General features: G+C 34.4%; 2 protein-coding genes across 4 annotated transcripts; one reads left to right on the forward strand and one right to left on the reverse strand.

Annotated features, from left to right (window-relative positions):
- Positions 1–72: 72 nt before the first annotated feature.
- Positions 73–5,580, reverse strand: LOC140964188 (protein INCREASED PETAL GROWTH ANISOTROPY 1-like). Of its 3 annotated transcripts, none has more exons than XM_073423758.1 (6): positions 4,113–5,580; positions 3,365–3,496; positions 3,101–3,282; positions 2,874–2,985; positions 896–1,036; positions 73–816 (listed from the first exon to the last, which is right to left on the reverse strand). In XM_073423758.1, exons 1-6 carry the CDS (start codon positions 5,367–5,369, stop codon positions 682–684), a joined length of 1,959 nt encoding a protein of 652 aa, XP_073279859.1. In that variant the 5' UTR covers positions 5,370–5,580; the 3' UTR covers positions 73–681. The 3 variants fall into 3 exon arrangements, 1 of the variants encoding a protein (XP_073279859.1); XR_012172837.1 differs by having other exon boundaries at positions 719–816; positions 896–2,773; XR_012172836.1 differs by having other exon boundaries at positions 739–816; positions 896–1,221.
- Positions 5,581–11,938: 6,358 nt separating this feature from the next.
- On the forward strand, positions 11,939–13,842 carry LOC140964890 (adenylate-forming reductase 03009). Its single transcript, XM_073424863.1, has one exon. The coding sequence runs from the start codon at positions 12,004–12,006 to the stop codon at positions 13,681–13,683; it is 1,680 nt and encodes a 559-aa protein (XP_073280964.1). The 5' UTR covers positions 11,939–12,003; the 3' UTR covers positions 13,684–13,842.
- Positions 13,843–15,662: the final 1,820 nt, after the last annotated feature.

The following is a 15,662-nucleotide window of genomic DNA, read 5'->3' on the forward strand; positions in this document are numbered from 1 at the left end:
AAAGCCGATTCAGAGCCAGCCGATTCAGCAAAGTACCTTTGGGTTGGGTCGAACCGGTAAGAATAAATTATAAAAGTTTCATCCGTCCTTCCACTTGTCATTGGTGGTTTAGTGTTACAACGGGTTGCCAGGCCAGCGCCATGCAGCGCCTGGTCCAGTACTGGGATCCATCGGTCTTTGAGCTCGAGGGTCATGTTCTGAACAGGAATAGGTCACAGCCTGCCGAGCAGGCTCGAACCACTCGACAGTCAAGGACTAGTGCAAGGTGGTGGCAACAAAAAAGATGATCAATTAACAAATGGACATCACTTTCTCCAAAACTAAAAATAAAAGAATCACGACCGAATTAAAAAAATCTTTAATTCATAAGAATGTTTGTATCACAAATACAAGAGATGTCTGTATATGGAACATATTCTTAGGCCACAATATGGCACCGACGTCCCCAACTTAACACAAAGTTCGATGTATATTTTCCATATTTCTAAGCTACCGAACAATACCAACATAGAGAAATGTACAAACCTAATAGATATATGTTTTTTCGAGCATGTAAAAAAATGATCTAAATCCGTTATTCAATCATATTTAAGTTAATACTTTGATTTTAGACAAATATTTCGATTTCTTTCCACAAAAAGCAGGTAGGCACATAGCATATCTGAAGGAGATTGGTCGAGATTACAAAGCAGCAGAGGAAGACCTGCAAACAAGTTTCGGCTGTTGTTGATTATGGCACTGGATGTTGCACCACCGAGCTTTATCCCTCAATTCTTGAAAAGTTTTCATAGTTTCCACATCAAACCCACCCGCAAACTAGGTTAGAAGAGAAAATTCAGAACTCAGCTTTAACAAAAACACGACGCAGGTCCAAAAGATTGTGAAATCTTATCACCTGGTGTACTCGAAATGCAAATTTGACGCCTTGAACGATAAGCTCTTCTTCTTCAGGACTGCCACCACCACCTATTAATTCAAGCTCAGCCAGTACTCTCTTCATGTACTTAATGGCCAATTTAACCGATGCCAGTTTGATCTACAATGTATAAAGGTGATGGGTCACAGCACTATAAAACAAGTCCTTTGATTATATACCCACAGTTCCTAAAAAGCTTTGCACCAAGCTTTCTAAAATAAGCTCAGGACATGGCGAACTTAAAGTGCGTGGCCGAATTTCCCCAATTTGCCCATGTCAGTTTCTTGCTTTGTTTTGCAGACAAACTGTTACTCAAAACGCATGAAACCAGTGATCAGTTTTAATAGACAAACACAATGCACAAAAAATTTACGTGGAAAACTTCCACCCGGATCAGCGAGAACACAAAAAGAGGAGATGTTCATTACAACGTAGAGACTGTACTTCAAAGGTGGGTTTTATCACAGATATTAACTTAACTTTCTTCGCTATATTTGTCAAGTCACAAACTTTTCAAATTGGTTCAAAAGAAGACCAAGAACACTATATCCTAACACATGAGAATCACAAATTAAGCTAAAATAATATTACACATCTTTCTGTGGGGCACCTTTTTATCAGTATATTGATTTTCAAAGCTAACTGGGAAACAAATAAAATATATAAGAGCTAGAATCTATAAATCTTACAATAAATGCTTCTAATCACACGTCACCAATAAAAATTACAATGATACAATGATGTCTATCTTAGCATCTAAGAAAATGTAGTCAAACTGACTTAAAAAAAATCATAGATGGGAGGAAAAAGTCAATTCCAAGAATAAAAATATTCTTGATGGGTTTTCTAGAACATTAGAAAAATGTAAATCTAACACAGACTGATACACTTTTAGAAATCAGAAACTTCACATGTGCAAACCCAAGAATTGGACATTACAAAATGAGGCAGATTCTTCTCTTACTTTTGTCTTGTACTTAATAACCACTAGTGATATTATACTATGACACTTGGCTGATGGTGCAATGTAATTTTTTTTTTCGCCTCGGGGATCATAATTAAACTATATAATCAATAATTGTTCACTATTTTCAGTCGCTCAAGATCTTTGGTCTCTACCCAGACCCAACGAAAATATTGGAATTTACATTGTAAATAAGTTAAAGTGTGGCGGCATCCCTTTCCAAGATTCCCCTCTATTGAGGGCAGACAAAGTAGCATACGATTGGATGATAAGAAAATTAGAGAAATGTCAGCATCGTCATAACTAACAAAAGCCAGCTTTCCATGCTAAAGAGGGTGATTTAATGATACTAAATGCTAGCGATGTACTTAGAAGAATTGTGGATACACCACAATTTTTTTTTGCCAGTTCGAATTAGTCACTCAAACTTTGTACAGCTATTTTTGGATAAGTGTAGAAACAAAATTTAATTAATTTTTGGTGGTCAGCAAACAAAGGTATATAACACAATATGAACCAATGAAGGTTTCTTCAGCAAGTCGCGCTAAGATTATTCATGGTAATTTGATTCAGATAGGAGAAAGGCAATGCGTTTTGCACAATGGCTGGTCAAACGGGTGCCTCTTTTATTTGCTCGCAGACATCTAGACCATTGCATAAGTGGAAGACTCGCCTCACATGTTGACCATAAGGATCAAACAAGGTACATGTGCCACAATAAGCATAACCAGAAACATCCAAATGACACTAAAAAAGAAGAAAACAATGGTATGTGTATCCATCTAGTACACAAATTTTAGAAAATAAAAAATGATCAAATTCTCAATTCTGTCGAAGCTAGGGATTCGGAATCACATGAAGGCCCATGTCTTCTATAAGTGTTCGGGTATCACCTACGTGAAACTTGGGCTCTCAACGTGTGCCTAGGATTTTTGATAGGAAAGTTGGGGAATTTGCGAAAAGAGAAAATGTAATTGGTGAAAACAAGTATACCTGAACTACGAAACCGGTATCCAGCATCCAATTTACTGGAATTTGAAACACTTTGTATCGCTTGGTGGCAGATTCCCTCACTCTTGAAAGATTATAAACACCATGCTCCAATCTTTCCAAAACAAGTATTGTAATTAAGGGGAAAACGATTTTAGAAGATCGATAATCATAAGTTTTCATTTGAAAATGAAATTAAAAAAATTCCAATCTTAGTAAAAACTTCATACTTATCAAACAAGGACTGCATTTTCTTGAGAGCATGGAAACAAGGCTGTCCAGGAGCACCATGAAAAGCCGAGGCTTCAGATTCCATCTTCTTTAAATCACAATAACCAAAAGCCGCTTCTCTTAGAGCATCAGCCTTCTGTTCAGGCCAACCAAAGTGCTTCAAAACTGCCCTTTCATCAACCTATATAACTCTCGAATTCATTTTACTATCATGTACCGAAAACTAGAATACGTTGAACGAAAATAAAACTTCTTCGGGTTACCAGGTAAGAGAGTTCATCATCAAGCCATTTAACAAACGGCACAACATCTTCGATGTCAGCAAATGCTGCACATTCAACTTCTTTAATTAAGAACCTAATGAAATCTCCTTGTGTTTCTACATCCGTCTTAATCTGTAATTAAGATAATCCAGAACCAGGAAATCGTTAACAAATGGAATTCCTATTCCAGTATAGCATAAACATAGACTATGTGGTCTAAACATTGCAAAGGCAGCAAAGAGCTCGGTCAAATTTTGACTCGAGATTCGAGTAACTCGGTATACTAAATAGTCTTACAACAGTGATGGTTAATATTTTAGTGAATTCTCAGTTAAAATTGGCACTGGCTGATGCATGAACAAACGGAGCTCTGACATCGAACCTGGCAACATTACTATGTTTACTCGAACTTTATGAACAGTTTATGTGGCTAACCAAAAGGTACACACGGAATTAAATTAGCCAGACAAAGTAGCACAAGCGACGGGCAACATTAAATGACATAAATGGCCACATGGTTTCATTAAATTTACAACTTTCTGCATTTCCAATTTGGATGGATTACGAATCGAGAGCCTGTTTTATCTTGTAAGAAACATAAAAATATTCCAAGAAAAAGGGTATCAAGGGTACCAGAAAAAGACACAAGAACAATACAATTTATGCGACAGGATGCAATGAGTCAGTGGCAATATCAGTAAATAAACCGTCAAACCATGACCAAAAATGGAAAAAGCAAGAAACTTACAGCAAGCAAATGGGCAGACCGGTTCTCAATCTCTCCTATCATATCCTTCGTCGTCGCCCCCGCCGCCAACCCATCAGCGGGTCCGCCGCCAGCATCCCGACGTGTGTTCGATTCCCTCCGCATCAGAGAGTGGTAAAACTCCACAACCTCTGGGATTCGCCTCACCTTCTCGGGTGCCTTCTTCAGACCCCTGGCAGGCGGAGGTGGAGGAGGTGGTGGCACAGTTTTGTGACGAAGAGGGAGAGGGGGAGGTGGTGGTGGAGGAGGAATGCAGGAAATCTCCGGCAATGCTCGGTCCGCTGAATCAGATAAAGAACCGCAAGAAGGGGAAGACACAGACGATGATATCGCAGAGGTGGACGTTGAAGATAGCGAAGACAAAAACGCAGCGGATGGCCTCGGAGGCGGCTTAGGAACGCGCGGAGCACGAGATCTTGAACCTATTAATCCATCCGAAGTCTCAGGGATTTCCTCGGAGTTGCACCAAGAATGTCTTGACCTTTCGGTGCTCTCCTCTCCCACACCTACGAATTCATCTTTCTTTACAATTTCAGTCTCAATGTTCGCATGCACACTCATTCCAGTTTCGAAAAAATTGCCCAAGACATGATTTTGTGTCTTGCATTTTCTCAATGACTTCACGGTTACACACGACTTGTAATTATTTGTTACATCAATGAGTTTCGTAGTGGTCAAAGAAGACGACGCCTCCTCTCGCTCTCGTTGGCTCTCGGCAACAGCTATCTTTATATCAGCTAACTCAGCCTGCATGCATTTGATTTTTTCCGTGTACTTGTGATTATGTTTCGCAAGCTCCATGTGTAAAAACTCATTCTCGGCTCTTAGCTTCTCGTTTTCCGATTCCAAGCATTCGATCATCGCTTTGGACCGTCTGATTTCCAAATCCTTACACGAAATCTCGTTCTCAAGAACTGGAACAATGGCGACGGACTCCTTGAGCAGTTTCTGCTCCAATATCTCTGTTCTCAAACGGGACTCTTTCTCTCGCAGCTCTTCGATGGCGCGGAGGAGCTCGTCTTCGTCGTGTAGACGGGGTTGAACCTGGGCGGAGGCGCGTGGGAAATAAACACCGAAAGAGCGTGAGAACCCTGCGCCGGCCAGTACCGACCTTTTCTGCAATTGCTGCTTGTTAGCTGAACTTGGTGGCGATAACAATGGCGGTCTTTGCGACAAATCTGGTTTTGGCTTAGAATTTGGTGGCAAACCCATCGCCGCTTTCACTTTCCCAGCAACCATTGTAGAGATTTCAAGAAAACTCAGAGCTCTGACTGTTTATCGTTCACCAAACGTTTGAATGTTTATCGTTCCCAAAACTGGATAGAAAGACAGTATAGAAAGAAAGAAAGGATCTGAGTTTGAGTAAAGTATAAAGTATATAAGCCGTGTGTGTTTTTCGTGAGCTCCCATATCGAAGAACCGCCTTCCTTCGCGCATCCACTCTCAGTCTCATACATACGGAGGTGTGGAATCAGTCTATTCGGTTACCGATCGAACCAAATAGACATATAACCGATTTAACTGATTTAATTTTCGAATAACTGAACCGATCAAAATATTCATAGAAATCGAATTAACTGAACCGATTTTCAAATCGGTTATTTCGGTTACCGACCGAAATAACCGATATTTTTTAAAATATGCGAATTTTAACACATAAAAAAAAAAGAAAACAATGAAGAGCTTATAAATAACTAAAAGGCGAAAACTTGTGTGAGAATGTCTCACGGGTCGTATTTGTGAGACGGATCTCTTATTTGGTCATCCATGAAAAAGTATTAGTTTTTATGTTAAGAGTATTACTTTTTATTGTGAATATGGGTAGGGTTGACCCGTTTCACAGATTAAGATCCGTGAGACGATCTCACATGAGACCCACTCTAACTAGAAACATTAAACAAAAAATATCAATAACAAATAAAAATACTGAAGATAAAATCATTGGATGAATGAGCCTCTTTCTTATACATGAAAAGTTGAGTTTCTTTCTAATGTATTTTTAATGTTCATATACAATTTAAATTAATATATATACTAATTCGGTTAATTGGGTTTAATCGAATTTTTCAAATTAAAATCGAAACCGAACCGAATTAACCGAATTAATCGATTTTTTAAAATTTCAAAACCGAACTTCCGAATTAACCGAACCGATTTTTCTAAATAATTCGGTTCGGTCGGTTAATTCGGTTTAACCGAAATTTTGCACACCCCTACACACATAGAGGACAAATATGATTTAATCTTACTATTTTTTTCTTCTCAGATTCATGTTTTTTCCCTAGCTATACCCTATATTTATTTATTTTGTTATTATTATTATTATTATTATTTGGGGTAGTTCAGTTGTTTTAAGGGTAATAATTTTTTAAAATTTTTATGTATTTTTACATTCGAAATCCAATCAAAATATTTAAAATTAACATTATGTGAACTGGTTTTTAAACTTTTATCAGCATATCGTTTGCATAAACTATTTTGAAATCCAATTTATTGACAAAATCTATTAAATTTAAAAGTTAAAGTGTCTTTCTAACGGTCCCTTAATACTCAAGGCAAAGATCTTTGATTATTCTACACAAAACCTTTTCGGGAAATTTCTTGAATTTAAGGAGGGCGAATTGTTTGAAATGAATTTGGATGACTTCGTATCCAACCCATATCTTTTTATGCGAAAGATGTTATTTACCTATTATATAAGATGCTTGAGAAGTGAGTAAAAATTCACCAACCTTTTTATGTAAAAAAAAAAAAAATCACCTGAATTTTTTTTGTTCTAAATTTTTTTATGGTTAGCATCAATCGGGTTCAATTTTTAGGTGTGGGGGATGGAGTTCTATTAAATATCATGGCTGAGATATCACTTTCGAGTATAAGCACCTAAGCAAAACGAATGTGACCAGTAACTAATCCTTCCCATTTAACTGTTCAAACTTCGGATAAAATCGAAAAAATCGGAAATCCAAATTGAAAAAATCGAACACTGAATCGAACAAAAAACCGAATTTTATAATTCGGATATATATGTTAAAACCAAACAGACTGAAAAAACTGAAATTTCATTAAATTAATAAATTTATTTTTATTATATATTTTTTGAGATTATATCAGTTAATGATGAATTATTTTGCAAAATATTTAGTTAATTGTTGTTTATGTAATTCTTTTAGACTTTATATTTAAATGTTTAATAAAAAATCATGTAAAAAGATAATATATTATATTTTACAATAGATTTATGTTATTAATTTAAATAATTATATCAAAACCGAAATAACCCAACCATTTCGATAGAAAACCAAACAGAACCAAAGAAAAATAATTCAGATATCGGATTATATATATAACCGAAAATCGAAAAAATCGAAATAAAAAACAGAAAATCTAACCGAACCGATCGATGAACATCCATGCTTCTCATCATATAATATTTAGTCGTTTCTGGATTATAAAAAAGGAAGAAATAAATAAAAATATAAATGGAAAAAAAAATTAAAATTGATATGCTTTAGAATATAAGTACAGAGTTCAGAAATAAACGGAACCAATATATTTTTATTTCATTCCGTTCTTTAAATTCAGTATTATTTGTGAATTATTTATATTTAAAATCAATATTATTTTAATACATTTACTTTAAACTAATTATTATATTAATTATTTAAATTGGATTATGATAAACAAAAAATAATAAATTTTATAGGGTAACGATGTGTAGGATAAAATGTTTTAAGATTAGATCTCTTGTGAGACGATCTCACGAATATTTATCTGTGAGACGGGTCAACCCTACCGATATTCACAATAAAAAGTAATACTCTTAGCATAAAAAGTAATATTTTTTTCATGGATGACCCAAATAAGAGATCCATCTCACAAAATACTATCCGTGAGACCGTCTCACACAAGTTTTTGTCATGTTTTAAATATGTGTCCATTCATTAAAGATTCGAATGAAGAAACATTTCTTCATTAAAAAATGTCTATTATAAGTTACATCATTTTCGGAAAAGTGTTTCAATATTATAAATATAATTTTATTTTCGAATTGGAACATACGAAATAAGATTTCATTTTACGCTAATTTGACTTGAAAAAAATTCTTTATTTTGATTGGGGTCTCAATTTCTTAGCGTCATTAAAATGAAATCCGACAATATCTTACCAAATAGATTTAAACGGGGCATGAGAAAGAAGCAATGATAATTTCAAATATGCACCAATTAGTCATGACAATAAATATACGTACTGATTCAATAATATTAACCTTGAATATCTTAAAAAACCCACAAATCTATTTTATATATTTTCGTGTGGAAAAAAGTGTACAAGAAAAACAAAATAAGGAGATAATGTGATGGGATGTGTCTGGAATGGCATGAAAGTAATGTGACATATGGGGGATCGAAGAAGCTAATTATGTGAATAAAATGAAAAAGAGTTTACCGCACAGGATGACCTTCGCTTTTAATTTCTGCCACAAATTTATCATTTATTCTTACACACCAAACTTGTGTCCTTCTGCAACACCCCATTCCAGCCGCTGCTGACCCGTGAACTGCACCGTAGAATTATATTTACCTGCTCCCTAGGGCTACATACGTATAAGTAAACTCCATTATTTTTAAAAAATAATAGTTTTTTTTAAAAAAAAAATTTACAATTTTGGTTATTTATGTTTGTGTTTTTGTAATTTTGATTTTTTTATGTTATTAAAATCGAGTCGTAGTTATGTATCTTTCGTTTTTACGGTTCTATTCATTTTCATCAAGTGTGCTTAAGATGTCAGGTAAGCACCATATATGTGTCATCTCAACATCACATGAAAAAATGAGCGAACATGCAAAAAATACAATGATTTCGGAAATACTGAAATTTGATATTTGATAATATGAATGACTAAAACTACGAAAATAAAAAGAAGAGGATAAAATTTCAATTTACCCTAAAACAAAATGGAATTAATTGAGGGGGTTAAACGGTCCACTCAGTCCAATAGTGCTACGCTATTAATCTTATTCAATTGAAAAAAAAAATTGAAATTTGTTGCTCGGTTATTTTTGAAACGAGAATTTATAGAGGAATGTGAAATTGAGTGAAAAAGTTGCTTTTTTTTTTTTAAAAAAAGTATATAATAATAATAATAGATTTATTTTCGGAAAACATGTTTTGCAATATTAACGAGTGTTAGGGATATTCGGTGACTCACAAGTTGCAAGAAGATGGAATATATCAAGGGCTGGTTATTAATGGTTATGGGCCACAGTAATTAGTCAATTGGTTGCGGGCTTGGGCCATACAGGACAGCTTGAAGTGTCGTGAAGACTGGAAACCCAAGGCCAAACTATATATATAGTTGGACTCAAGGTTCAGCTTTGACTCTTGGTTATGTACTTGTTAATATCTTTGTTATATTAATACAAGAAAGCTGCTCCGTGCTTCCATGGATGTAGGCTATTCAAAGTCGAAGCACGTAACTCGATCGTTTTTCTCTTTGTGTTTTCGTAGCCTTTGTTTGTTGTGAGTGCATGTGAAGTGCACTGTGATTCTTGATCGGTTATTTCTAACAAGTATTGCCTGAGCTTCGATTCGAGCTTAATTAAACAACAGAAAAATTACAATTTTATGGGATAAAATTAAAACTTGTTTTTTTTTTTAAAGAAAAAAAATTAATTAAAATTGTATGGGATAAAATTACGCTCGTCCATGTGGAGCGTCCGCGCTTTGTAAGCGCGGATTAAAGTAGTTTTGCCAAAAAAAAAAATTTAATTATTTTCGAATTTTTTTTTATTTTTACATTAATTATAAAAAAAAACCCCTCCATATTTATATGTCAACGACGTTTGGTATTGTTATACACGTTTTCCTAACATTGTTATTTTGAACAAAATAAGTTTTCTAAAATATATTGGGTATAAGTTTAGGTTAATTTGTTGTCGGGAGGAAGGAGAATAATTTACTGTAATAATCAGATTGTACTTTTCATGATCTAAAACAAATACTAATTTATATTAATGTAGAATTCAATTCGCTCTATTAATATGCACAAAAACATGAAGGTTTTTTTTTTTAAAAAAAAAAGATAATGTAAAGGTCTTTTACAACCTTGTGAAATATCATAAAAGCATAAAACTCCATCTGTTAAATTAAATGTATTTTTAAAAATAAGGGTCATTTGCCCCATTTTCAGGGTTTTTACCCTGATTAATTTTCAAAAAATACAAGATTTTCAAATATTATTAATTTCACATAAGGGGTTCTGTGTCTGTGTGTGTTTGTGGTTTTTTTTTTTTTTTTTTTTTTTTTTTTTTTTNTACGGGTGAAGCACGATTTTCTACACAGGATTGACTGCATAAATGTGTATAATTCCATTATTCAACTCTTTCAAGCTGCTCAAGATAACTACTTGACAAGGTATTTGGAATCCGAATGTATTTAGACCACAAGTGACGGACAAGTTGGGATAAGCACTGTTTAATTCTATTCCAAAAGAAAACTCTAACCTCATTGAATATATAGATAGTTCAGTTTGATCTTATGACTTGGATATTGTACCATCTGAAATCAATCTTAATTTTCATGCATGTCGTGTAGGACGAAATGCTTTAATTTATTCACGAACTTAAACCCTGAATCATTCATATATAGATAATTTTTCGTATAAATTAAATTAATATTTTAAATTATGTAAATTAGAATTTGTGATATTATTTAGGGAAATTTTCAATTTTGGTCCAGAGTCTATTTGTCTCTTTACGATTTTGATTATTTATGTTATAAAATTTTGGTCTTAGTCCGATATTTTTGTTTTCTTTTTCACAATTTTGGTCATTTTTCCGACATGTTGTTAACATTGTGCTCACATATGCAGTGCGACATCCGTACTCATCATGAAAAATGAATAAAATAGTAAAAAATTGAAAGATACAAGACTAACTCAATTTCGTCAATATATATGACCAAAATTGTAAACATGGATTAGTAGTGGACCTATGAATATGGATTGTATCGACGAAACTACTAAAAGAAAATTGCAGGTAAATAATACTAAACCCAGACATATGTAAATTTTTATTTATAGTTTACAAGTGCGAACATCTATAAAAATATAAAATTAATATTTAAATTAACAATAATAAGTTTTAGCTTTAAAATAAAAAATTTCGGTACAAGAAATAGAGAACAAAAGTTCCAAAATTTTAGTAACGTAGAACAACACATAATCTATAAAAATATATATAAAACTATTGTTTATATCAAATATTGACGTTTTAGCACATGATATTACCGACTTGTCATATGTCATTTAATACATAATTAGATCAAAATGAATGAAAATTAAAAGATAATGTATCAAAACTAAAATTGGAAATATTAGATATTCAAAACAAAAAATTGAATAAGTTAACGGGAAATAAAACTTATTTTTCCCTAAATTTGTTAAGTTATAATTTCGGGAATTCAAATTGTGAATTTCAATTATTTAAAAATTTACTCATGAATACTATAAAGTATTCAAATGGAATTGTCTGACACTAGTGAACATTCATCCAGTCAGTCACTCTCTCGCAACTATCATAGAAATGTCAAATGAACCCCACAAAATTACGTTCTCTTCAGGTTAGAATTTTTCTTTTCTTTTTGTTTTTTTTAAAGAATACTTAGAGCCGCGACTCGCATTAATTACGATTAAGTCAAATTATGTATTGATTGATATTATTAAATTAAAAAGAAAACCCTAGTGATGGATGCCACCAGCTTATAAATCAGAGAACTCCTCCACAGCCAAGAACACAGCAAAACAAAACCCATCCTTTCCTTTCTTCTCTTTTAGAATATTCTGACAAAATCTTTGCTGGTGAATTATCTTGAAATGGAAAAAGTTGAAACATATGGTCGTTTCTCGAGCTGCAGAGGCGTGGCTTTCGAAATTAAACCCCATGCAGATTTATTCGCCATTCCTGCTCCGCCCACAAACCTACCACACAACAGCAGTAGTCGCAGATCTCGGCTTCCATGGGGGAATTTTTCTGTAGTTTTTCCATCCGCACATATCATAGAGAGGTCCATAAGCCGAACAAGCAGCCATTTTTGTGATCTCGAAGATGAGGACGATGAAGATGTTGACACTCTTGTTGATATTGAGGAAGGCCACGAAGAAGAGAAAGCAGTGCAGGAGCTGCTTCCTCTTCCACCAACCTTCAGCAAACGGGAGAAACAGCCGCCGAAATCCGAAGCTGCTGCCAAGAAACAGGCGCCGAATACGAGGCTCTCTGTTATACTTCTTGATCAAGGGCTTTTCACTGTATACAAACAGCTTTTTGTCACTTGCTTGGTTCTGAATATTTCAGGCCTTGTTCTTGCAGCCACTGGTAAATTCCCATATGCAAGAAGCAGGGCTGCTTTATTCTCGGTTGCCAATATATTTGCTTTGATTCTATGCCGGAGCGAAGCGTTTTTGAGGATTGTATTTTGGCTGGCAGTTAACGTTCTAGGGTGGTCTTTTGTTCCTTTGCGAATCAAGACTATTACCACTTCTTTACTACAATCTGTTGGAGGAATACACAGTAGCTGTGGAGTTTCCTCAATTGCATGGCTGATTTATGCTTTAGTTCTCACTCTCAAAGACAGGGAAAACACGACCCCAGAAATCATTTGCGTCTCATTCGCCATTCTTGCACTTCTATGTATGTCTGTTCTGGCAGCGTTCCCCCTCGTCCGCCACCTCCATCACAACGTGTTTGAGCGAACTCACCGATTTGCCGGTTGGACTTCTCTAGTCCTCCTGTGGCTATTTGTCATCCTCACAATTTCTTACGACCCGGGAACCAAATCCTACCGTGATGATCTCGGGTCCAGATTGATGAAAAGCCAGGAATTTTGGTTCACTGTTGCTATCACTTGTTTAACCATCGTCCCATGGATAACTGTAAGACGTGTACCAGTTTGGGTTTCTTCCCCATCTGGCCACGCCTCGATAATCAAATTCGACGGTGGCGTTAAAGCTGGGTTATTAGGCAGGATCAGCCCATCTCCCCTCTCGGAATGGCACGCATTTGGGATAATCTCAGATAATAAAAAAGAACACATGATGCTTGCCGGAGCAGTCGGCGACTACACAAAATCTCTAGTCTCAAATCCGCCGACTCACCTGTGGGTTCGACAGGTGCATTTCGTGGGGTTACCCTATTTAACAAACATGTACAGTAGGGTTCTTTTAGTTGCCACGGGTTCCGGAATCTGCGTGTTTCTTTCATTTCTTATTCAGCCATGCAAGGCTGACGTTTGCGTACTGTGGGTGACGAAAAACGTGGAACAAAATTTCGGGAAGGAGATTAAAGAATGGATGAGTGGACACCCAAAAGAGAAGGTTATTGTACACGACACGGCAGTGCTTGGCCGCCCTAACATGTCTCAATTGAGTGTTGATACGGCGAAGATTTGGGGGGCGGAGGTGGTCCTGGTGACCAGTAATCCAGAGGGAAGCCGGGACATAGTTGATGCATGCAAGGCTAATGGGATTGCTGCATTTGGCCCTATTTGGGATTCTTGAATCTTGATCAGTTGCTATTTAATTAGAGAAAATTGATAAATCGGTAAGTTCGCAACTTTTGATTTTTGGTCCGATATCTTTGACATTTCTGGTTTACTTTTATATCTTTTCATTATTTAGACATTTGGTAATTTTTACCTAATTTTCACCACAGTCTTACAGACATGCACATCACACATATTATAGAATTTAACATATATTTCAGCTTTTATTGGAGGGAAAGTGAGTACATCTTCCCTCATATATCCATCGACATTTACGAGGGAAAACAAGTCTCTGTTTTGCTCTTAAAAAATCTCCAATTTTCTGAGCTAAGAGAAATTATTTTACAAGAAATATGGATTTTATCTGCGTCTGACCTTTATCTAAGAAATTATCCAATAACTCAGATAGAAAAAAAATGAAAATCAGTCATGATCCAACAAGCAAGAAATTCCAAATTTTCTTCTGATATTTTTTTGTTTCTTTCTTGTAAACTTTGAGCACAACCAATTTCCATTTCAAGTCAAAAAAATTATAGTATGACACATTGCAGGTGAATCTTCCCATGAAAAAAAATCACACATATCAAAAAGTAACATGTTTCACCAAACAAATTAGTACAAGACTATAAAAGAATTGAAAAACAAGACACTCACTCTCCAATTTCGCAACCATGCCCAAGAAACCCTCATTTGTGCTCTTTTTCCACATTTACATAACAATATCCATATTTCAGAAACAGATGACGTCGTAATCTAGTGTAAAATAAATTTTCTTCTTCTTAGAAATTTAGAGATTTTTTGAAAGAATATTATGGATTTGCTTCCTCTAAGTAAAATTTGATGCATGCCGATGGATATGTGGGAGAGAAGGTGTGATGATTATGTTAAATCTCACATTATGTATGTGATGTGACAAAACCCATAATTCAAAGTGTCGCAAAAGAAAAATATCAATTCAGCAACTATGGTAGAAATTTGATAAAAAAGGACCAAATATCTAAACAATAGAAAGATAACAGACCTAAATAAGAGATAGCAAAGACAACGAATCAAAAACCAAAAGTGGCAAACTTATAGGACTAATTTATCAATTTTCCCTTTTTATTATGGTTATTAACTTTAATTTTCTTCTGTTTTACGTCTAATTATATATGTTGTTGCAAGCAAGTGTGATACTTTGTTGTCCAAGAGACGAGTTCATGCAGCAGTACTAATCTGGAAGCTGTTTAATACTTCACATCTGTTGCATAAATTTAGGACATTGTACCCATAATAAATATCTGTGTTCAAGTTGCATGTAATCTTCGATAGTAAATGTTTTGTATCCATGGAAAATACATGAATGTTTTGTAATCTGGCTACGATATTTTTTCAGTTGGCAATTAGAGTATCCATGAACTCCTTATTATATTTTATCGATCTATGATATATTTTTATTTAATCAAATTATTTTATATATTTTTAATCAATATATTTTTAAAAAATAATAAAAAGAATAATCAAACCAAGCTCCCAGAAAACATTTTCAAACTTTTATGATAACTACGTCAGTAAAAGGCCTTCTCATAAATGATAAAAATAAGAGATGGTCCAGTATAATCTTGTGTATAGATAATAATAATTGATAAAAATAAGAGATGGTCCAGTATAATCTTGTGTATAGATAATAATAAATGATAAAAATAAGAGATGGTCAAGTATAATCTTGTGCATAGATGATAATAATAATATAATAATAAAAAAAATGAGATGGACAATCTTGTAATCCAAGAGATAAGATACTTTAATTAGTAGGTCACGATTTCACATATCTACATCTATGAGATATGTTGATCCGATCAATATCTGTAATAAAAAATAATACATTAAAAAAATATTTTGTCATGGGTCGAACCTAGTAGGAGAAACGTATCACAAAATTACCTCACGATACGGTCTCATACGAGTTTTTTTACATTTCAGAGATTTAATGAATTTTTTAAAATAATAGATTTA

The sequence above is a fragment of the Primulina huaijiensis genome, chromosome 18, assembly GCF_012295235.1.
Source record: "Primulina huaijiensis isolate GDHJ02 chromosome 18, ASM1229523v2, whole genome shotgun sequence".
Classification (NCBI taxonomy): Eukaryota; Viridiplantae; Streptophyta; class Magnoliopsida; order Lamiales; family Gesneriaceae; genus Primulina; species Primulina huaijiensis.

Bases quoted from the DNA above. Each gene is read 5' to 3' on its own strand.
- LOC140964188 (XM_073423758.1), bottom strand. From the start codon at position 5,369: ATGGTTGCTGGGAAAGTGAAAGCGGCGATGGGTTTGCCACCAAATTCT. The intron at 3,283-3,364 runs GTAACCCGAAGA...AGAGTTATATAG, and splicing joins ATGATGAACTCTCTTACCTG to GTTGATGAAAGGGCAGTTTT. The intron at 817-895 runs GTGATAAGATTT...CTTCTAACCTAG, and splicing joins TTGCATTTCGAGTACACCAG to TTTGCGGGTGGGTTTGATGT.
- LOC140964890 (XM_073424863.1), top strand. From the start codon at position 12,004: ATGGAAAAAGTTGAAACATATGGTCGTTTCTCGAGCTGCAGAGGCGTG.